This window comes from Pseudochaenichthys georgianus, chromosome 11 (genome assembly GCF_902827115.2).
Source record: "Pseudochaenichthys georgianus chromosome 11, fPseGeo1.2, whole genome shotgun sequence".
Taxonomy (NCBI): Eukaryota; Metazoa; Chordata; class Actinopteri; order Perciformes; family Channichthyidae; genus Pseudochaenichthys; species Pseudochaenichthys georgianus.
Genome location: NC_047513.1, coordinates 22,036,251 through 22,060,936, shown reverse-complemented (window position 1 = coordinate 22,060,936; position 24,686 = coordinate 22,036,251). Strand labels below are relative to the sequence as shown.

At 41.0% G+C, this 24,686-nt stretch overlaps 1 protein-coding gene across 3 annotated transcripts; it reads right to left on the bottom strand.

Annotated features, from left to right (window-relative positions):
* Positions 1–1,235: 1,235 nt before the first annotated feature.
* On the bottom strand, positions 1,236–24,145 carry hycc1 (hyccin PI4KA lipid kinase complex subunit 1). 3 transcript variants are annotated; one of them, XM_034094335.2, is made up of 12 exons: positions 23,974–24,145; positions 14,537–14,618; positions 13,838–13,939; positions 13,466–13,645; positions 12,592–12,672; positions 12,390–12,505; positions 11,223–11,318; positions 10,138–10,254; positions 9,422–9,509; positions 6,548–6,710; positions 4,722–5,044; positions 3,246–3,335 (listed from the first exon to the last, which is right to left on the bottom strand). In XM_034094335.2, exons 2-11 carry the CDS (start codon positions 14,585–14,587, stop codon positions 4,767–4,769), a joined length of 1,272 nt encoding a protein of 423 aa, XP_033950226.1. In that variant the 5' UTR covers positions 14,588–14,618; positions 23,974–24,145; the 3' UTR covers positions 3,246–3,335; positions 4,722–4,766. The 3 variants fall into 3 exon arrangements, with proteins under 3 accessions (XP_033950224.1, XP_033950225.1, XP_033950226.1); XM_034094333.1 differs by lacking the exon at positions 4,722–5,044 and having other exon boundaries at positions 1,236–3,335; XM_034094334.1 differs by lacking the exons at positions 4,722–5,044; positions 23,974–24,145 and adding an exon at positions 21,516–21,609 and having other exon boundaries at positions 1,236–3,335.
* Between the last annotated feature and the right edge of the window lie 541 nt (positions 24,146–24,686).

The window sequence follows — 24,686 nt, the reverse complement described above, 5'->3', positions numbered from 1 at the left end:
GTTGTTTATATATTTTGTATATATATAACCCACCATATATATATATTTATATATACAGTCTATGTTTATAACCTTATAACCTTTGTGACCTCGCTCGCTCGCAGGACTGATTTTGTGAGTGAACATGATTTATATTTTGAGGAGGAAGTGAAATAAAATATGATAGCAAATCAAAGATATGGTTAAAGACACGTGCAACTTTCAGAGCAAGTGAAAGTACGTACAAATTGTGAAACACGACACAGAAATTAATAAATATATAAATGTAAGTGAAAATAAATGTAGAAATACATATAAAGATATATGTATGTATGTGTGTGTTCTGTTTTATTCTCAACTTTTCTTTTTTTATGTATACATTCATTTATTTCCATATTTATTTATTTTTTTCTTGTGTTTACTTATTCCTTCAATTATTTCCACATTTATTTATTCTTGTATTTATTTATTCCTTTATTTGTTACTTGTGTCATGTTCCGTCCTCCATATATGTGTGCTCGTTGTGTGCATAAAGGAATACATTCACTCAAAATCACATCAAAGCAAGACGCATAGTTGGGCATTCATTGTTCTAAAAACACATTGGTGGTCCAGAGATCTATGCATCGGTTTGTCATGCAGGTGCTCGAGGTTCATCACCCAGGGGAGGGACATCTTCTGTCTCCTGCTATGCTGATGTTGAATCTGGAGAAATTGTCCTCACCACTTTTTCATGATGTTGTGATGTATGTTTCCGTGTACATCCCATGTATTGCATGATTTTGGGAAATAAACGTTGGATGTATGCCTCTGCTATAGCCCAATATGAGCAGCCAGGACACACTTTAATTAAAGAATTCTCTTAACCTAATGTGTATGAGTTTACTATGAATTTAGTTTAGTCATTTCCTGTGTTTTGTTGAAATGCATACTTTATGTTTATACAATACAAAAAAAGCCGACTTAATCTGTATATGAAGAGACATTATTGCTCTCTCTCTCTCGACTAGGTGAAATGTGTGGTTTGAAAGGACAAAATACACACACTATCAATTTAGTTAATAAATAAATAATAAACCTTAAATATATTCCCTAATAATTAATAAGTGCAACACAATTAATGATTGTGCATTTATAATGTACGTAATTATAGTGGAATGTTGCCACAAATGTATCCCTGATTTTGATAAATCAATAAGCCTCTTACACCATTTTAATTATACAATTCATTTAAGAGTAATAACTGAGCACACAAGTGAAATATAGAAACACTTTATTCCCAGAAGATGTAGCAGTGAGTTATATTCAGACATAGAAAGGCCAATTTTAACCAACTTTAGTACAACAGTATGATGTACAACAAGAGCTCACCCATCCACATCCTGTAAACCCACACAGAAACAATGTGATTGTTAATGTCCCCCCAAAGCTATGGACACTCGACAGCTCTAGTACACAGATGACAGAACACATATTGCTTGAGGGAGGCACAGCTCAATTTAGGACATCAAAGGTAACAAATGGGTGGAGTTTAATTACATTATTGGTACAAGATATCACCATTTCTTGTGAAGGGATGATGATGGAGGGACACAGGAAACACATCACCAAATAACTACTAACAGCTGGAATGGTGGGTGGATCAGAGAAGAGGAAAGATGCCTTGTTGCCCACACACACCTTCCCACTGCAGAACACACAGGAGGAGGTTCAGTTACAGTTTTGGTCGAGTTTTAAACTTCTTGAGTCAGGGGCATCGGATTATTTTATCTTTGTGCATGTAGGTGGACTTCATGTATATACGGAGCAACAAAGCACATCTCTCTCTCACAGGAAAATACCACAGTTGAGTCAAACCTCTTTTGTTCATCATAAGAAAATACGAAAGTTGAAAACACAACTTGTTTGTTCTTTCAAGTGCAAATTTCAATACTTCACAAATCACACACCAAATCATCTTCGTCATTTGTTAGAAGTTGGATTTTTCTTCCAACAGCAATTCAAGAAGGTGCTAGAGGAGTGGGAGGGAAGGACACAAATATTGCTTCTCCATTATGATGACAATACTGTGCGATGGTAAACATTAAAACCCAAATCCTATCATACTGTTTTATTATTTAGTGGTCATTTCTTCTGACATTTTAAGGAAGAATGCAGATTATCTTTAAAAAGGAACACTGCTGTAGATGTTTACAAAAGAAGTGTGAATGAAGAGAGGTTGTGTAATTGTCCCAAAAGATGAAAAACACAGATTTGTATTGCTAAGGAAAAGGATCTGTCATTTGAAAAAAATAGAAAAATGTGTTTAATCTCGGAGAATCATACCTTGTTCATTTTATCAATCAGCCGCCTTTATTCTAAAAATTGAACACACACACATACAGTACACACACTCAAACATACTTAACATTTGCCCTCCGACCAACCTGGGCAATATCAGGATGGACGTATGGAAAAGCCATGCAGGGCAACAAATGCCGATTAAAATATTTTCCAGATACTTTTCCGCAGTTTTTAGTTGTGTATATGTTTTAAGTGCACCCAGAGAGACTGCTCTGGGACGGAGTGCGGTTTTGTCCTGGCATGATTTCACAGCAACAATGCACTGCTAAAAATCACTCAAGCAGGAAGTGACATCTCTGACCCCCCGCCTTCATCAGGAGAGGAGCACGGCGGCAGGCTGCACAGAGAACCAAATACATCAAAATGGAGTGACAAGACACCCAGTGGGAGTGTTTGAATGCTGTTGTGGTCTAATGTGAGTTGGCATGGCTTGGAGTTCCTGTTCACAAGTACAGGGTCACCGGATTGAGAGGGATCAGGTAGTCAGGAGTCACAAAGGGTTCAAAGGTCAGAGCCAAGGTGCACGCTGATGCTAGGAGAGCGCTGCGTGTGCTTTGTCGCCGGACTCAAGTACCCCAGCCCATCCTCCTGCAGGCTGCATGAATAGCGGCCGACTTCAGAGGCGGTGTGGTTGCTGATGGGGGGGCCGTTGCCGACGGCCACCTGCTCGAAGGAGCGGGAGAAAACGGCGCTGGCGGTGCGGGTCAGGCTGGTGAGAGCTCCTGCCTTGGGCACCGATTGGCTGGAAGTGAGCGTCAGTCGCTTGAAGGACAGCTCTGCATTCTCGCTGTTGGCCCGGCATGTTGTCAGAGAGCCCGCCTCCTTGTCCTTGCTGTTACGCCCCCCCAGCCGACACTTTTTCATGGCCTTGGCTCCCAGATTCAACGTGGTGACACTGTTGCTAATAGTGATGGTGGGGGGGGTCATGTCCGGCCCCATCCCGCCTGGCCACACCCCTTCATCCACCTCCGAAATATCCATCAGCTCATCCGGGGACCCCAGATCCACTGCGTCTGTGAGACAGAAATGAACTGAAATGAAAACAGGAGCATGAAGAGGAAAAAACAACCATCTCATCTGTCATCCAGCCCAGCTGATCCAATCAAATAATTGAAATTAACACGGTTTATAAAGAAAATGAATGGAATGCTTTGCTTGTGGGGCAAAGTATGTAGGGCTGCATGACAGAGGAGCTCCATCACTGTCCAGCAGGTGGCGCCTTCACACTGTGACAGTTAACAGGGACACCTCGCCACCAGGAAATGCAATTTCAGTATTTCAGCCCAGCACACAGGTTAGTTCAACCAGAAGCTGTGAGCGGTTTATTGGCAGAGGAGTGCATGTTTTGTTGCAAAGACAGGAGAGGTCAGAGTCTGAGAGCACACGCCTAGGAAAGACCACAAGGGGAGAGAGGAAGGAAAACAAAGACACAAATCCAAAACCCTAAGTGCAAGTGTTTTCACTTGAGACACTTGTTTCACTTCGAAAACACTAGCCAATAGCTGTGCTGTATATGCATCAAGAATGGCACTAACAAACATGTGCGTGGCCAACCACATGCATATGTAGAGATACACACCTTTAATCTGATGCTGTCACTGTAAAACGCTAGTCATTAGACAGATAGGCAGGTCCTGTCAAAGTCCTCCATGGTCAGATTTGCAGTCAGAAGTCATCACACTCACAGAAGATTTACAATTTCTGAGCAGTTTTGCTTCAAATAACACAAGTCCTGCGTATCTTTCCTAAGTTCCTAGCTACTCAGAAGGAAGTTATCTGTGTCCAAGTGCAACCCAGGAGGATTGTGTTGAGGTGTGCCAATGTGTGCAATATGAGTACAATGTACAATCTGCTGCTGCAGGCAGCGGTAACAGAGCTAATATCTGGGCTTTGTGATTGAAGGTCATCAGTCCATTTGTTATGCATGTCCAGACTTCAGTCGTTTTATATTTACAGGAAGTGTGTGTGTGTGTGTGTGTGTGTGTGTGTGTGTGTGTGTGTGTGTGTGTGTGTGTGTGTGTGTGTGTTGACAAATGTTGAATAAACTACTTTAAAGACTGGTGTTTAACCAACGTTCTGCTTAAAATAGGATCCAATTCATTTAGCTCAACATAAAAACATCCCCCATTGTGAAATTCAGCCAAGCACATTTCAGTAGTATGCATTCATATTTGGTTAAAGATCTGTCATTCAATTAGATTTAAGAAAATCTCAGCTGGAGATCTTGGTGAGGAAGCTTTAGCCACAAAGGAGAGAGTGAATGAATGAGTGATGTTGGAAGGACAGATGAGAGGAATAGTGCTATTAGGAAAAGGGAGGATGGTAGAACCCAGCGCAAAAAAGGTAAAAAGGGAAGTCATTGTGCAGATTTTTCAGACCACTCCGCCACACACGGTTACCTAGGTTACCCCGGGAGCGGGGCGTGGGGAAGGAGGGGCAGGACCTTAGTACTGGCTCCTCCCTGTGGAGGCCGTCCCAGAACCCTCATTCTCCACCATCCGCCTCACAGACTTCTGCCTCCTGACCTCCTGACCCCGCAGATCCAGGCTGACCTCGGAGGCTCCGCCCACCGGGTCGCAGTCGGGTGGGGCGCGGCCGTCAAGGCGTGGTCGCATGGATTCTCCGTTGGGCAATCGCTCGCCGCTCGTACCGGTTACACTGATATCGGGGATGGCTACGCCCCCCACTGCAGCATCACTTTCTACACTCGCCTCCTGGGACTCTGGTTGGTGGAGTATGGGGGGGTAGCACGACAACACGTAACAAAACGAACATATATAAACACAAACAGATGGGACAGAAAGACACGCGTCATGCACACGTACATGAAACACAGAAAGACAGCGGTCATGACCACAGTCACACAACACAAACAGAGGTAATAAATGTAATGGCAGAAAAATAAAAAGACAGAAATCATAGTGATCAGAACTTAACACATGGTAAAAGTACATGCAATATGGAAATGAATATGAACACAGCTCTTGAATGGAATTGAATTTCATAGTGAGTCCCCGCTCCGCCCTTACACATTGATTAATATTTAATAGTGTTTTCCCTCCATCGTCTGCTCATTACAAAAGATTTACGCATAAACAGGCAGCTCTGATACGGGCAGCAAAGGAAAAGGGTTGTTGATGAAACCTACTCATTAAACTGGCTGAAGGCTGTAATTTACCTGCCTTATCTCTACCCTGGGAAAAGAGAGAAGCCCTCTCAAAATCACACTCAAAACGCAATCTTTGCCACATAGCTGAAACTACCCATATATATCGTTTCTGTTGTGTCAACAGTTGTGATTAAGTCAGAACAATGGAATATTAGATAACCATTGCTGCTCAGTACATCTTAGCCTGGCCCTAGGGCTGCTCGATTATGGCAAAAATCATAATCTCGATTATTTGGGTCAATAATTGATATCACGATTATTAAAAACGATTATCCATTTATTGAAAAAACAAATGTGAACAGTATGTTTTTAACAATTGATTACCACGAACTTTAAGTATAATTCAACTGAAAAACCAATAAAATAAAAAATAAAAATAATCGTTTTATTTCGATGATGTTGTTTTTATAATCGTTGCAAGCCAAAATCGTAATTGCGATTAAAATACGATTAATTGAGCAACCCTATCTTAGCCAAGTAAAGATTAATAATTTTAAAAACACAAGAAAGGGAATTTATCGCCAACTCGTTGTTCACGACATCAGATAATTACCAGTTTTGATTATTAGCTGAAATTAAATCAAAACTGTGCATGGCTTATATACGATACTTAATTACTTATACACGACAACTCATCTCTTATCCTGACAATTCATTACCTGCTCTGATTCCCTGCCTTTCTTTCTCCTATCTGTGGAAATTGATTTGCAGATTAGACAGGAAGTGATAGCTTTGAATGATGATGAATCTAAAAAGAAGGTGGACAGCAGTAGCTAGTGAGCCGAGTGCTCTCCAGGCTCAGGGACTGATGAGAACAACAACAACAACACGTATGTACACAGTGACTGTAGGACATGAAATGGTAGTGGGTGAACAATGAAGAGTTATAAATTAACCTCTTGCTCTCTCCTTTGGTGTGGATTTGTTCTTAAATCATTCAACCGTTTTCTTTTCTTTGCCATAAAGTGATTATATAATTTGATGATTTTAAAAAGTGTGTGTGAGAGCTCTTCTCTGTACTCTCACACAGCATCTCAATTAGCCTTTTTGTCATACCGTGTCTCTTCCAGCGGTGTCCCCTGATAGAGAGGGAGGTAACAGCATTTCGGGAGATCCTGGAGGAGGTGGGCGTGATCTCCACCTGGATACTGCGTGCCCCCTCCTTGTTGTTGCTTTTAAGTGCAGCGCCGTGCAGTGACGACTTGATGGCATTGCCCACCTGATGGCAAAAAGAGAAACACAAACATTACTGCTTCAGAGGAGGCCAGACTTTTCCTGGAGGATTTCCCCGTGGCCATCTGCCAGAGGGGAACTGGCACACTGAGAGTACAGCAGCTGGCACAACGTGTTTTATCAAATGTTACCTGGTAATCCTGTTGATTTAGTGTCTCCATGCTACTAAAGGTCAACTTATTGTCTGTCGTGATACTTCCAACCACACGTGTGGAGCTGACGTCATAACCCAAATGTACTTTTCAGTTTCAATTTCTTACCCAGTCGCATTCATGTGAAATGAGTTCACAGGGTTTCAAATATAGTCTTGTAATTGCTGTTTACATTATTTTAAGGTCTTATTGGTTAGATTTGACAACGAATCAGTTTGTATTGGCCTCATGTACGATGGCTAAGTCCTTGGCAGCGGCCTGTGGGTGGAATCTGACCTGTGGCCTTTTGCTGCGTGCTGTCCCCTCTCTCCGTTTGCCCTTGCCTACCCTGTGCTATAATTAAAAGGTTAAAGGTTATTTTGAAAACATTTTTAAAATGCTTACTATTAAGGGTGTACTGCAATGTTTAGAAAAACATATTTCAGTCAGCTTGCGTCAGTGAAAACCTAAATATACTAAAAAACAAAGTACAGTACAGTCACGGTAAACAATCCCTGTGAGAGCAGCATTACTAAGAAATAAGATGCTCTGAAATCAGCCTGAGGTTAAGATCATGTGACCAAACCAATAACATCTGATCAAATATCCAATTTCCACCAGATTAATGCAAAGCCTTAAACCTCAGAAAGGCTTTGTATTTCGCTGTATACAACCCCATTTAACAATTTCTATAATAACTTATTCTGTTGGTGGAAGTTATCAAGTGGCACTTGATCATGTAACAGTTGAGTAGGAAACATTACACAGGGCTTTATAATCACCGTACAACATGTCTTTGTGTGCGAGGCTGAAACACATTGGTCTCATGAGGGGCACGTCACCGAGCTAAGCTAACGTAACACACCACGGCAACAAGTTAACACACTGGACAAAATGCTAAATATGTAATCCTTCCACACTAGGGTGAGTGTGTTACTGCTGTACAACATATAGTTTCTTTACAGTCATCGCAATGTCAATTACCAGTACTAAATGTCCCTTCAACATGTTGTTCACATTACATTTTTACTATAAGTATCTTTTTTGTTTAATTTGTTCCATAAAATAATGTTTTGAATCATTTCCTTTTAGCATGTTCTTTAATTAAAAGGTAGGGTAGGTAAGAATGGAGAAAATAGCTCGAGTGCGGTCGAATTTGAAAGTACGCAGTAGGGCTGAACGATTAATCGATTTTAAACGGAAATCGCGATTTGAAATGATGCGATTATCAAATCGCAAAGCCTGCGATTTTTTTTAACATTATTTTTTTAACTTTTTTCTTTTCTTCTTTTTTTTCTTGTGTGTCAGTCCTCCACACCAATCAGAAGTGCTGTGCTCCACATGTACCAGCCATTGTTAACCAATCAGAAGTGGCCCATGATAGAAGGTGATAGACAGATTGATCCAATCACCTGCCAAGTATTTTTGAAAGTGCCTGCCCTTTTCCAAATGGCTTCCAATGGAGCTTTCCTAGATGGTTTGGTGAAACAAACCATCTGAGTCAGGTTAGTAATGCTCCATCACATGTTCTACATCTATTACAGGGTGAATCTTAAACTGAAGCTTGACTTTAAAGCAACCCAACGGAAGTTTCATGTAAGTTTAGTTCTTTCACTCGTAGCTCGGGCTGCGGGGATGCTAGAGACGGGAGCACGTTGATGCAACCTTCCTAGCCGGAGATATGGCCGCATTTTACAATAAACTTCCGTTGGGAAGACAAATATAATAAATAAAAACAAATATCGCAAATCGAATCGCAATCGCAATATTTGTCAGAAAAATCGCAATTCTTCCTTCAGACTTCCTCACAGAGCCCCTCCTCCAACACACACAAATGCGAACATGACCAATGAGGGCACGAGATAAGTTTGTGCACAGATGGAAGGCTGACCGGCAGGTAGGCCATCCAGTTACTTTAGCAGTTATTGGTCGTGCTTTTTACAGTGCCACGGCTTCCAGATGAATCTTTTTATGAATTTATCGTTAAAGCATTTCATGTATTCATTGCTATCGGGATGTTAAGAGCATTCCATGGAATATAACAAAAAGTGTTTCTGAAGTGAATTACCAACCCCACCTTTAAGAAGCAATTTGTTGCATTTCAATTACTTTATTGCACGTTTTTCATCATATCAAACAGCCATACCGTGTTCATGGCATGCGTCTACACTTTTTTTTTTTAATGAAAATTAATATGTATTTTATTAAATATGAAAACCAAAGTTTTGTGTTTTGATTGTTGCGGAGGAGCACACCTTGACTTGTGTAGTATTGCTGTGAGTTTACGTTCAAGCCTGTACTCCCCGGGCCTCACGGATTATAGCTTAACGGAGCATGTAAATAATCTAGTGGGATTACATTCTGCTTGCAGTCTCTGTCACACACAGGAACCGACACAATACAGCATAGTGTGCTGTGCATGAGTCAAAACCACAGGTGGACATGTGTGCCGGAATCACATGCTCAGTCTCAGACAAAAGCACACACAAACACACACACACTCTACAGGTCCAAAACCACAGATACAGAAGGGAGGAAAGAAGAAGAAAACCACAAGTGTACTCACCAACAGAGCTTCAGGCAGTAACTCTAGCTGGGCCCGATACAGAACGTCATCCAGTGCTTTGGATCCAAGGTCAACCTCCCCACTACACCTATACACAGGCACAACACATTCACAGTTTAAGATACATATCAAAGGGTCCCTAGGTTATATTAAACCTCTAGTAGCTCAATGGAGAGTTTGAGTGGGTCCCCGTTTTGTTTATCTTGTGCCAATCGACTGTGCAAATTAAACAGTCGTAGCAATGATGTCACAACATTTAAGAGCTCAACAGGCGGTGCAGCAATAAGAAGCAAAGGCAGGGAACACGACTGCAAGCTTGTGAACATCAATGTGCTACCTATATCATTTTGTGATAAAGATGTCAAGACATTTAAAAAATGCAATACAGCAATGTAATATGTAGAAACACTGAAAATACAAAGTGAGCAGGCGCAATGATTGTCACAGTCCAACTTCTGTTATCCAGGTTTTTAGAGCATAATTACAACAAATGAAATACTGTTATGGCGACATATTAAATACTGTCATCCCAACAGAGCAAACTTTTGAAGTTTAGTCCTCGCAGACCATTTACATGCACATAAACCTACAGGAAATGGAAAACCCAGAAAAATCTTAATAAGACCTCTTTAAAAAGGATAGACTCTGAGTATTGGCAGCAGTGAGTCAGTGCTGTGTTCATCTGGCTGTTTGTGCAGGCATGTCTTTACACTCACAAGGCGTAGTGTATCCCCGTGATGAGCTGAACCAGGAACTCTGATGTGACTGTCAGACGTGTGCTAATGCCTTTGTAGCGCCGAAGCTGTTGCCGTGGGTAACCACATATACAAACCCTGGAGGATAAAAGATAAAAACACAAAAGGGGATCAGTGAAACAGGGGAGCTTAAATCAGGGACACCATCCCACTGAGCCACTTGGCTGCAGCTCCATTAAGGCAATTTACTTCCCTGTAGTGAGCTGATGAGCAAATAATAGCTGGATAATTAAAACACACACAGACACACACACAAACTCTCTACATTGCTGATTTGAGAGCAATCCATTAGCCAAAAAGAAAAAAACTCACAATAAACAAAGTTAAAAATGATTTCATTGAAAACATTTTTTTTTTTCTATAGGTGTCACGCTGATAATGTAATATCAAGACAGTACTCACACTCATTCGAAACCAATACACACACCAACAAAGCATACATGATACATAATGAGTTAATAATGGTTTATCAACAACAGGATTTAAAAGTACTGAACAGGTATCATACAAGTTGCAACAAAAAGAGGATTAAGCTCAAACTGAGGTAACGCCTGCACATTTAAAAGGGATAAGTGCAGTTATATTATATTGTCCACATCTGAGAAACAGCTGACACACAGAAAAGGGTCACTGGGAACGAAAGCTGATAACTTATCTTTAGCTCGGTGCTTATTAGAGCAATGCTAAAGTTGGAAGAGTATCAACAACTCTGAGCTGGGATGTGTGTACAATGCAGCTATTTTCCTAATAGTGGTATCTTGGCTCTCTCCGGCAGCAAAGTCTATAAGAGGATCAGATAAGCTAGTGCTTGCAAAATAGCGTCCGTGTGTGTGAGTAGCCTTATTCAAGTAAACTTCACAAAAACTTTCACTATCAAGAAAATGACACATTGTATGAAATTAGAACGTGTATTTTAAGTGTCCTCAAGTTCTCATGACAAAGACTGTGTCCATGTGTGTGTGTGTGTGTGTGTGTGTGTGTGTGTGTGTGTGTGTGTGTGTGTGTGTGTGTGTGTGTGTGTGTGTGTGTGTGTGTGTGTGTGTTACCTGGAACTGAGCTGGCAGAGGGACTGGAGGGAGGTGGCGGTCATGTAGCTAAGAGCAGCGTTGTAGCACAGCAGCAGGAAGGTCAGCACCTCAAATCTGCATAATCAAAACAAAACCTTAAAATAGCTCGCCTTCATTACATCATGACATATAAAACAACATTTTAAATTGTTCAGATCAGAAATCCACAGACTCAGTTACGCTTCCATGCATGCAGTAGATAGAAAAAAAGACAAAACAAGATTTAATGATTTCAAAAGCAGTACTCCACACTGCCACAACCAAAGGTATCGTCTTTATATTCCATGCTATTCCTTGTCAAAACGTGGCATCTTTATTACCCACAGTGCAATTCAGCTGCCAGCAGTTCAGAGAAATGGGTGTGTTCCGCTACAGATTTCATAAGAGCCCATCTTTCTAAATCCACAGCTCCAGAATTTCTATCTTCAGTCCATCAATTTAAGTCGGGCAATTTATCCTTTTTTGCACAGCTGCCTCACAAAACCATTTCCCCCCCCCCCCCCCCCCCCCACATAGGAAGTAATACTAACTCCCCAAAAGCTGTAAACAGATTCTGAAATGTGAAATCAATGAAGTTCCCCCTGGAGACTGGAAGAGAGATTGTTGGACTACATTCCCATTAAAAGTCAAAATGATAGATTTGTGTCTCAACTCATCTTCCCTTTGACAGCATCCAAAACTGAATGTCTAGCCGGTTCCTCAATCCTATGTTTCTTGACTTGAGAATTAAGTTCACACTCTTTGTGAGACAAACAATCGAGCAAAAAACAACCCCCCCCTCCCCCCCATCCCCCTCGCCCACTTCCAAACATAAATCAAAATCCTTGAACAAATGGAAAACTTCACTAGTCATGAGAATTGTTCAAAGAACAACAGAAGAAATAAATGTCTTGGCAAGTTTCCTTGAAAATAAAAAAAGAAACTTACATTTTAAGATTTAGTTGCTGAATTCCTAAGTGCTGCTTTGTCAGATTGTTCAACCTTCTGCATGGGCATTTCTATTTTTGTTGTTGTCTGCTGCCAATTCTAAGCAGGCAGGCTGCAACCTGAAAAGCCCTTTTTAAAACATGCACAACCTCCCCCATGCTGACGGGTCACTACTCGACCAGCAGACTTTAAAATAAGAGCCCCCATCACCCCTCTCACCTGTTCTGTGCGGTGAAGTTCTCCCTCTGGAGGTGTGGCCCGCTGTACACCACCCGGCTCAGCCCGTGGTTGGCTAAAGCCCCTTCTGTGAGGGCAATGGAGCCAATGGCTGAAGGCTGGGGTTGGAAAGATGAAGAAAATATATCATTTTAAACTGCAAAAGGAAATTAAAATATGTGTGTGCATTTGTGCGTTTTCTCACCTCATGGTACACTGAGGGTTTGGAGAGGGAAGGGACAGTAAAAGATAATATTTTACTTTGTCCATCCTTATCAACTATTTCCTGTGAAAGAGAAAGACAGGAAGACCATGAGAAAGTGTTCCTGTGGGCGAGAAATAACAGTAGCTTATTTTGTGAGTGCTCTAAATCTCTAAAGAGTGTGTGCTTGTCTCTTCAAGCACACTCATCTGTTATGTGTGGGTGTTTGTGTGTGGACCTCAGGGTCCCTATTTCCCAAATCAGTCTGCCAGTGTATGTGCGTTTTCGTATTTGTGTGTTTACTGAGTGAACACACACGCACAAACCATGGGGTTTTGGTGTCCCCGGTGTGCATGTTAATGTCAAATACATTAATGGGAGCCAACTGTGTTGAGTGACAGCTGACCTATTCTGCTATTCAGACAGGAAGTTAGACGACACTGCACTTTGCTGATAGATAAAACATCAAGAGCTTAAAGGGATGAAATAAGACTCATCACACTTAAATCATTTCTAGTGCAGACATCTGTTTGTTTGGAAAGGACATTTGTAAGGTGCAATTCATCCCTAATCTGTAGTCACTGTGTTTAATTTCCTCTATTTCCAAACCATCTTTCCTGTCGCTCTCCATGCGGAAGAAAGTGCATAATGGAATCTTTCAAAACACATGACTCAGCTCCCAGAAATAGTTGAGCGGTTTAGCCCCCTGCTTCTTGAACTGCATGATTACACCCACTTGCTAAGGATCCAGGAACTTTTCCTTACCTCTCCCTCATCACACTAAAATATATTGCTATTTAAAAGAGACACTCTACTGGTCATCAATAAACAGATCAGTTGTGTGTTTTGAAAACACCAGCTCCACCCTCTCCCCTACCAGGTTGTAAATGCCCAGCAGCAGGGCCTCGATGCAGCCAGACGTGTGGGGGTCTCTGGCTGCGCTGACGGACAGGAGGCTCCACAGGAGCTCTGGCAGAAACTGCAGCGTGAAGCGTTGCAGCTGCGGCTCTCCGCTCCGGTAAAACTCAAACAACTGGTGACACACTGGCTCCAGCAACTGCGGAGGAAGGCAAGCCACAAAAAAAAAATCATGCCAAAAATAAGAATTAACTGTGACTGTGATACATGTTGCATTATGTGAAGAAATATGCAAATGACAGGTAAGTGGAAACATGAAACAAATGTATTGTTAATTGTTGTGTTATCAGGTATTTACTATAGATTAACTTTAGAGTGTGTGTGTTCATACATCGCTGTAGTTCTCTCGCATGACCTTGTAGAGTGCAGGGATCAGAGCACCTTTGTCTTTTAGTGATGCAGCATAATTGGACACAGCATTGTCAGGGAGGGTCTGAAAAATACACACACACACACACTTAGCTGAAGTTTGATACACTAACTGACTGATCCTTAAAATAAACACCCAGCATGACAAGTTAAAAAGAGGAGGACTGAAAAACCCAAAAAAAAATTCATCAGTTTAAATTTGACACTTAACCATGTACTTGATTTACAGCAAGTACACAAATATAATTCTTAATAAAAAAATCCGCACAATATTATGGTTACAGGTGAATGAAACAGAAGTGATATCAAGAGGAGTTCAGCAGTATAGAAATACATTTGGTTTGATATTTGAGAGCATCTGCATTGACAGAGTGATATCTTCAGTCATATCAGAAGTTGCATTTAGAGATCATTTTCACTCAGAGAGGGAAACAGGTAGGTCCTCGTACGAGTAAACAGGACATTCCCTTCTGCCCCTTTATCACCACACCTCGCTGAGCTTTGGTAGCACTCAACATATTGCCGAGTGCTCATGAAAAGCACTTCAGAGTAGGTTTTTTTAGATGTGTGGAAGAAATGTTGCCAATAATAAGCAGCATACCACACAAATAAGGGCTATGTGCTTTAAGTTGTATTTCACACACTCACACTGAAGCAGTACCTTATATTCTGACAGCCATTCCTCCACCACCCCTTGGTCCATCGCCAACATGTTCCCTCATCTGCAGTGGAGTCACCTCTACCTATGGGGAAATGTATATTGTATAAAAACACACACTGCATGATTATTGACACACAGCAAATATTGTTGTGCATTTGAAAGGGCATATACACACACACAGACAAGCATTCACGTCTTGCAACCAAGCTTCGATTATTTGGTACCCTGATAAAAATGTCAGTAAACAGTCAGTGCAGTTGTGAAAGTGCTGCAGGCATCAATTGAATTCTCCAAAGTGTCATAAGTCTGTCCTCCCCTCTCTTCCCTCTCCAGACACACACCTCTGCAGTACCAGCCTATTCTAAACTTGATCAAATCGAAAAATCACCCACACACAGGAACCTTGCTGGCTTCACTGTTGAATTACTGTACAAATAAAAGTGGCACAGCTGAATTTAGAAGCCTGTTCAACTGGCTGTACATCTCCATTTCTTAAAACAGAGACGGACCAAAAAAGCTTTGGCTAAAATGTACTCATGGTGAAATAAACACCTCCCTCCATCTCTTCCCCCGCCCCCTTGTTATTTTTGAGAGGCCTGACCATCCATCACAGCACTTACACTGTCTGCATTTTAACTTCTCTCTCTCATCTGTTAGCCACTCACCTTGTTTGCCTGTAGCGTTGCTATTAAACCTCTAATGTTTCTGTTTCTCCGTTTCCTTATGTTCTCGCTGTCAAAGTGTTTTCAATTCTTCATCTGTGCACTGAAAGAAAGCGTTTTCTGCCGCCTATGAGACACTGCTGTGCTGCAGCAGACGAGAGTACGGAGAAGCGAATAATAGCTACAGCAACAGAAAGAAATATGTAAGACGGGGAATTCATACCAAGATGTCAAAAACATCCACAACAATGTAGGCATGACGACGACTCAGAGCAGTTTTTCTTTTGTGGCTGTTCAAGTCAGACACAGATAATGCCATCAATAGGTATTCACATTTAAAACGCTCAATCTGGCTGTTGAAAAAAATGCAACAGCTTTATAGACTTATCTCAGATCAAACAATAAATCAATCTATGAAAGAAAAGAGAGGTGCTGATTGGTATACGAGATAATTAGTAGTTGGAGTCTTTCTATGTCTCTAGGTAACCTTAACTATCTGCATTGTGATCGCCATCGTAAGACGTCTGCTTTCGGCTGAGGAAGGAGGACACCGTCTGCATCTCTGATGGATGATCTGTTTTCCATCAGCACTATGTTTTCACTGGATAATTCAGTGTGCGAAAAAGTACACGTCCCACCGTCCGGGACGTGTTATTTACAATATCGGACAAGTAGATCTTTCAATTGACTTGTCCGGCGGACAAGTGACGCTTTTCGGCCTGATTTATTGACAAATTATTGATACATTCAGTTTACAAAAGGCAGAACTCATTCGCAAATTGTACGTGCCCGCCATTGTTCGTTTAGAAATGTTAGTTTCGGTTCTGCTTGTCGATTCCTAAGGAAATGCATCTCGCCGCTTTCTGTACAGTTAGACGGGGGCGGGGCGGAGCGGGGTGGGAACAAATAACAATTGTCCGGTACCGGGATTAATAAGAGTTGTGAGGACAGGAGGCGAGGCTGAGCCCTGCGGACCGCAGCTCTCTCTCTCTATGCTCCGTATCAGCTGATCGCTGCGCGGTGCAGCTCAGCGTCTTTCTCTCTCTTTCTACACACACTCTTTCTGCCCGTTTAACAGCCTAATCTTTGTCAAACTTTCTTATGTTCTTTCTCTAACACATAATGAAGGTTATTAAGCGTTTTAACTCCTATGTTGTTAATATTGCCCGCCATTTCCTTTATGAAGTAGCCTCCCTGTCTGTGTCCTCGCCCTGTCCTCACATTCCCGGACCCCCAGACTCGGAGGAGCACAGGGATGTCAGTATTGTTTATGAAGCAGGGTATAGAAAGTACATTATTGAAATGAAAATACTATTTATTTACTTTTACAAACAGTGAGCAGCTGCAGCATGTGTATTGCATGCAGGGCCGCCCCTGGCCAACTTGGGGCCCCAAGTGACATTGTGAGATGAGATGAGATGAGATGAGGGCCCCCCCCAACCGACAGGAGTTAACTTTTTTTTTCTTCTTCGAAACAAAGTAGGCTAATATAATAATATAAATATAATTCCTGTTTATTATTATTATCAACACTTTTTTATGCAGTGAGGTAAATGGTTGTGCATGTATGTCGTTCAGTATGCGTTTACAGGTGAATACGTCTGCATTTCCTGCCAAATACTATTCTCAAAAAGATTAAAATATAATTAATGCAAATAAACAACTTCTATTAATAATAGCGGCCCTGATTGCAGGACATGTGTAAGCGTGCAAGCGTCTTTGAGTTGTAGAAAAGCGCTAGGCCTCTAGGCTATACATCTAATGTGTCATTATTATTATTATTATTATTATATGTCCTATGTGTTGGACATGTGTGGTTGGACTCTGTCTCACAGGCAGGTTGCAGTGTAACATCAGAGGAGACTGGGCCAACTGTACATTCTCAAACTGCACCACTTAGAACTAACTAAACAATGCAGAGATTATTTTTATATAATTGTATTCAATAACCGAAAGAAATTAAACAGTATGAAGTGATTTGTAAATAGGAATACAGATTTTACTTAATGTTTTCATAAATATATTTTTCTCCCAGTTTGTCATGGGACTTATTTTTACCCTCTCAAAGAACCGGAATCGAGAAACAAAAATAACCGGAATCGAAAAGCAGAACCGGAATCGTTAAAATCCAAACGATACCCAACCCTATGTGTGATGCATTAAAAGCTTACCGCTCACTTACGTTAGCGGTGTCGTAAAAACCGTGGGAAAATGTAAAATACGATGGCGAAGAAGAAGATTCCAGTGGCCCCACATTTTTGTCCATTCTGGACAAGTGAAAAATGTATTCGGACAAGTAAATTGCCAAACTCACTTGTCCATGGACAAGTACTCTGTAAAAACTTTTTCTCACACTGGATATGTAGTGTCTGTGATCGGTCGTGACTGTGCTCTGAAAGTGTAAGCACAAGGCTAAATTGTCCGTTGAATGCAGAAACAAAGTCCATGTTTGGTATGTCTGGTAACAAAATCGGAGAAAGGAAAGCAGTAGGAAGAAGGCCTTCTATGTGCATATTGGTTATGCAGAAACATGTGGTCCAAATTGAGCTGAAGGTGGCTTAGTTCCACCTTTTTAATATTCTTCCACTTCCAACACTTCCCTTAATGTATGACAGACACAATCTCCTCTTCAAAAGCAATAACCCTTAGCAATAGACCAGCGTACAGATTCAGGAGATTACAGGCTGATTTTCAATCACCATGTTTATCATCAAAAAGCCTAAATGCAATGCGTGCCATAACAAAAAAATAGACAAATATGTTCACAGTTGGTTTTCCTCTCGGCTCCCTGCTTTTCTCTCTCTGCCCCTCTGTTTATACTCCCACACAGCAACATTACTCCCTCCATGTCTTTTCCATTCTGTAATCTGTCTTTGACACATCCAAATGCTTGATTCTGTATTATTCTGGTTACAGTCTCTCTATGGCAGCCAGGTGTCTATTTATGGACTGTACCAATGTCAGAAATGACAGGGGGGAAGGGAGCGAGTGACTCATGAAATGGGGAAGGATTATAAAGTAGAATAGCCTCCATTTAGAGAAATTAGTCCTTTCTGCTGTTCTATTCTTCCATGCCGGTGAAGAGAAGGAGGACAGGGATATCTAAAGCCAGCATGTGGTTTTAATGGCAGGCTCACTGAGTGACAAAATAAAGGCTGTGATTAGAGTGCAGATGAGGTCAGAGGAATGGCTCTCCTCCTACAAAGTCACTTTAACACAGTTAAGTTTGTCCACCCTGGTATGTTTGCCTCCTACTTCAGCAGCCAGCTAAGAATCAAATGCAGCGACACAAAGCAGCAGCTGAAGAGTGAGGTAACGGGATGTGGCTATGTCAGTGTATTGAAACTTTGAAAACTAAATAAACTTGATCAAGTACACCTTACAAGGGAATAGTTAAATTGGCTAAACATTAAAAAAGATTCGGTGCCAACTAAAGTAAGACTGTAACTAACACTTGTTTCCAATGTTCCCAAAATCATATTTTCCTAAAGGCCCTGTCACACTGTACCGAAATTGACACCCGATGGACACACGATAAAGGAAATGTTCAAATTCGGCTGTGATCGTAGCAACATCGGGCCATTCGTGAGGGCATCTAAGCCATCGTATGACCGCCGGTGGAGTTTCTCAGGCTCCGGCAGCAACTTCGTGAGCGGCAACTTCGTAAGGCACTCGTGAGGGCATCTTGTCAAATCGTGTAATATTCGTGTTATCATCGGTGCATTCACACTCACTCTGATCGGGGCGAATGCCCGATGGCACCGATGATAACAAGATGCCCTCACAATAGCCTTACGAAGGGCAAAATTGACACACGAATTCAACACGAAAATGAACCTTCGCAAGGTCCTTCGGCAATTTTTTGGCATGCCAAAGCTTTTACCACCGCTCACGAAGTTGCTGCCGGAGCCTGAGAAACTCCACCAGCGATCATACGATGGCTTAAGATGCCCTCACGAATGGCCCGATGTTGCTACGATCACAGCCGAATTTGAACATTTCCTTTATCGTGTGTCCATCTGGTTGTTTTATTGCACAACAAAATAATGTAAACATATTATGTAAATAACCCAATTTGTGTTCTGTGAAACTAAAAAGGATATAATATATTATTTTGAAGGACAGTTGACAGGAAGTTGTTGTTGTTATGGAAACAACATTGCGGAGAAAACGTAATATCTTCTACATATAAAGACGGATAAAGTAAAGAACAAAGTCTGAAGATATCAGTACAGTATCATAGTACTGTAACATAATTGTTTTTGTTACTTTCATTGCAGTTGTATGTCTTAAATGTAATGTAAATGTTGCCTTCGTGTGTGGTTCGGGGCCATCTTCGTGCGAAATTCACAATTCCATATTCGTGTGTCCATCGGGTGTCAATTTCGGGACAGTGTGACAGGGGCTTAAAGCCCAACATGATACCATTTTTAAATAACAAACATTTAGCCAAATTGATCATAAATGAGTTGAATGGGGATGTTATTCATTAACTGTTCAATTGACAATAAGAATGTTGACAGATTAATGAGTAAATCAGTTAAGACAACATTGACTGCAGCTAGGCTTGCATGTTTTAAATTGTTTTATTATTAGTCAATTTATTGAACATGTTAGAAACAAAACAAACAATAATTATAATTATAACAAAGAGAAGCTAAATTAAAAAAACGTTCAAGGTATAAAAAAATAATTTCTCAAATAGTTTCTGTCATGTTCAAAAGGGGCAAGAAGAAGCTTAAAAACGTTTCTGGTCCTACGCCCTCTAACGTAAGTTTAGGTTATCGGCATCCGTGATATTTGATTCATTGTTTTTAATAAATCTTTTGATGTGAATCTGTCCTTACACAACTTGTTATCAATAACATAAAAAACTAATAAATCCTATCACATCCTAGGGCTGCTCAATTTATCGTATTTTAATCGCGATTACGATTATGGCTTGCAACAATTACGAAAACAACGTAATCGAAATAAAACGATACTTTTTTTATTATTACTTTTTTTTTGGGTTTTTCAGTTGAATTATACTTAAAGTTCAGGGTAATCAACTGTTAAAAACATAATGTTCACATTTTTTTCTCTCCAATAAATGGATGTTTTCAAAGTCAATGAATAATCACATTTAATAATGGTAATTACAATTATTAGAGATTATGATTTTTGCCATAATCGAGCAGCCCTATCACATCCTCCCCCTTAAATGTAACTGTTCTGCTCTTAAATGCAGATGATTCACCTATAAACGTCCTTCAAACCACAACAGACAGGGTTGAACGAAACAAAGGACAACATGCCCTTTTCAAGGCTCTATTGACATCCTGCACGCAGGCACAAGCAACTGATAGAGGGAAGTAGCAAACTAATTGGCCTGAGAGGACACCATGAAGCTAATCATGTTATTAGGCAGATGAATGTCTCCCTTCTTGGTCTTGCTAACGGTTAGCCGCCATCTCCAAGTCATTATGGACTCACAGGTCGTGACAGAAATCAATATGAGCCATCGAGAGCACATTTCAAAGGAAGCAGCAGGTGTTAAGCTTCTCTTGTGCAGCAGAAAAACACACCAGCGTTGAGGATAAGTGGTAACAAACCAATAAAGTGATGAAAAAGTAGATGGAGGAGAGGAACAGTGCAGTCGGATAAAAGGAGCACAGATCAATGGCTAAATGAATAGAGGTAAAGATGGAAGTAAAGAGAGATGTTGGATAAGAGGAATGTATCAACCCAAGGGAAAGGGAAAGAGACAGTGGGGTCAATAAGGTTTTAATCTGTGTTTCCCAAGTATAAGGAGATAAGGGAATACACTGAGATCCAAACAGGCTCAAGATATGGATCTAACCAATGTGATTAGATTACCAGTGGCTTACTACATTTCTCCACCAAATGCAAAGCTCTGATTTCGGCCAACTACTTACCAAAGAGTGAGAATGTGCCATCTATTGCACAATTGTGTATTAGCAAGTGTGTTTATTGTTGTTGTTCCTGTGAGCTAGCTGTAGTTGACAGCTCGTTCCTTCTGAATTTACACCCACGCCTCCGTCCTCAACTCTCACACACACAAACGCACACACACACAGGCAGTCTAAATGAGATTATTTCGGACTCCTCCTTCCAAAGACTTATTCCAACACAAACGGGTTTGCTTTGAGTTTACATTCCTAACCCTAGTTATAAGTGGGCTTGCTCGTCTTGTCTGTAAAACACCTGAGGCAAACACCCCGTACACATGAATTAACACAAAAACTACAAGTTACCGGCATTATAAAACCCCAGCGGTATCTTCCAGAGCTCAATATAACCCAGTGAGAACATACCTGTCTGGGAAAGCTGGTGTAGAACTCCGAGATTCAAGCGAGAATTAATGAGGGGACACCCACACACACATACACCCCTCCCTGCTGATTACCTCACTTCCCATTACACATATGCTTTGGAAGCTTCTCAGGAAGTAAGAGGACCAATAAGAGTGAAGGCTTGAATAGAGGAAAGAAAGGAAGCCGAGAGAAAGACTAAGTGGGTGGTTTTAAGAGTGACAGAGCCGCCCTGCTGCTTTTTCCTGTGGTACAGGCCAGGGTGCAAACCACACAAACTAATGGGTAGCCTGTGTATGACGATGACACCTAAATCACTAAGCCTTCAAAGAGTTAAAGCTACAGAAAGAGGAAGAGAAACATCGATCAAATTATCTGAAAGTATCCATAACTACATTATGTATCACCAGACACACCCAAACCTCTTACCACACAAACAATGTCTAAACCAGGAACTAGAGCAACTAGACTCTGCCCAAATGTTACAAACTAGGTCAGTAACTGTCAACAAGCTGGACCAGTGACTCTTGTTTTCACTTGAATGAAAGCAAAAGCTGTGAAGACACTATTTTAATAATCGTGATATCAATTATTGACCCAAATAATCGAGATTATGATTTTTGCCATAATCGAGCAGCCCTAGTTTATTTGGACTATCTTAGCATGCAGATAACCCTGTTGCATCATCGCTTTGCCACCAGGTTGCATATAGATTAAAAGAAGGGGGGGCAGTTCTGCTTTCTTGTTTTCTCATCTTTGACACACAGTCGTTATTGCTGAGGATGACAGAGATACAACAAGGAGGAATCTTCTTAAAGCTTCCTATACGCTACTTTATCCTTCCTCTCCCTCTTTCAACTCCCTGTCTTCTTGTGGCAAGTGTGCCTGAAGAGACCAATGACCATTATCATCACTGATTTTCCAACTTTAACGCTAGCTTTTATCACCTTTGGTCCCAGCTCTTTTCCCCACAGTTGTAAAACTCTCTCATAATCTATTCATGTTCAGCCCACGGAGTTCACATTTAAAAATACTACTAATGATTAAGATGATTTGCTTGAATTCCAATGGATCTAAAAGTATGCTACATCTACATTTGGTATCTGCTAAATATTGTCAGGATATTTAATTAAACCGCAGGCATGGATGACTCTAGCTGTAATGCTGGTTGACAACAGAGCCTGGGCTATCTTTCTGCTCAATGACCAGCTGGGTCTAACTGTCAGAAAGCATTAGGAGGTCTAAGACACCAGCAGCAACTGAATACCACATAATAACAAGCCTGTGCAGGCTTTCAACGTGTGCACGGACACACGTTCACATCCTAATGACACCACTTTGACCAACAGTGCACAAATACCCACTCAACAAACCCGTGTTTATTGCTTAAGGACAAACCTCTCTTGACAAAGCAAACACACGGAAACTAGCATGGAACATACAGCAATATGGAAAGAAAAGTCTCTATAATAGGATTGAAACAGTATCTTATTATTTAGACAATATCTGAACACAACACCAGAAAAGCAGCCCTCGTTTGTGAAGGCCACAGATTGTAATTGTTCAACTTTTGAGACCAAGTTCAGTAGTCAAGGACATCTTTTCATGGCTCTAGGCTCTGCGGCAAAGTCCCCATTGTACAGGAGGAAACCCCTAACTGGCTGAATGAAAAGAGGAAAGACATGATCACTATTATAAAAATCCTACAATGCATCATCTAACATTCCAGTGGTGTCTGTGCCTCTGCCACACACACAGTGGAATCATCTGAGGAAATATCCTAACTAGGTCTTGACAGACCGACCACACACACACACACACACACACACACACACACACACACACACACACACACACACCACACACACACACACACACACACACACACACACAACACACACACACACACACACACACACACACACACACACACACACACACACACAACACACACACACACACACACACACACACACACACAGCTGTTACTGAACACAATGAAGTCAGGTACAAAGTCTGCCTGTGGCTACTGTAACACCACAGGTGCAATGAAAAGCACGTTAGCTTAACACACTTCCAACCATGACCGTTTATTAATTTCATGTTATCTAGCTAATTTAAATAGTAAGAATAGTTTGTCCCCAGGCACTGCTAACCAGCTAGTTACAAACCAGCTACAAAGAAAACTGGGACCACGGCTTGCGTTTAAACAACGTGAAATACTGTCTAAAGGCTCTGGTAGCTCAATGGCCAACATCAGCGTTTCCCCACGTATGGTTCAGTTTATTTGTTCACCAATATCAGGCAGAGACTGTACATTAATCCTCCGCGGTCACACGCTCTCTGTCTCGGCTCGCTGAATGACTTCGAGCTGTCACCACGGTTGCTTGTAGATTAGCTAGTTAGCTAGCTCGGCTAAGGCGCGACACCAAGTAAACTGTGGAAGTTACTGTTTACTTACGGGCATGCTATCTTGTCAATTTCCTGGTGTCGCTGTCCTCTGTCGTTCCAACAAGACAAGTAAAAGGATATCAATTGGCTACTCAATAAATCTCCTCAATAATTCATCAACATCAGCTCCTTCCATCTTCATTACTTTCTCCACTCAGACTACCTTAGACTAGGAGACTCGGTCTCCACGGAGTGACAGACGTCTAAACCAATGGGTGAGTGGTATATGATCCAGTCGCCACAACCCCCAAATGCAGCATCCAATCAAATTAGACTCTAGGAGGCATGTTAATAATTTCCACCACGGAGGTAGGTTGTCGCTGTCATTCACTGCTCTTTGACAGCAATTATCTTCCACTGATGCTTTTATTGATCACCAAAGAAGTTATTTATTGACATGTTTTACTATAGAATTATTGTAAGAACAAATCATTATACCGAATCATATACATTGCAGCTGAGAAATGATTAGTCAATGCATGTATTCAATTAGTTTAATTAAAATATATTATTTAGATTTAAACTGTAAACATAATTTGTAACACTTAAAAAAGCATTGCATCAAACAAACATGGAATCAAAGTCATTATGGTCATACTTATATTTGTTTTTAATAAACACATATAATTATGTTTTTATTACATTTTAACTTCCAAACTTTCTCATATAGAAATGACCAAACCATCATGAAAAATAAACCTGTAAAGATTAGGGCAAAAGCAC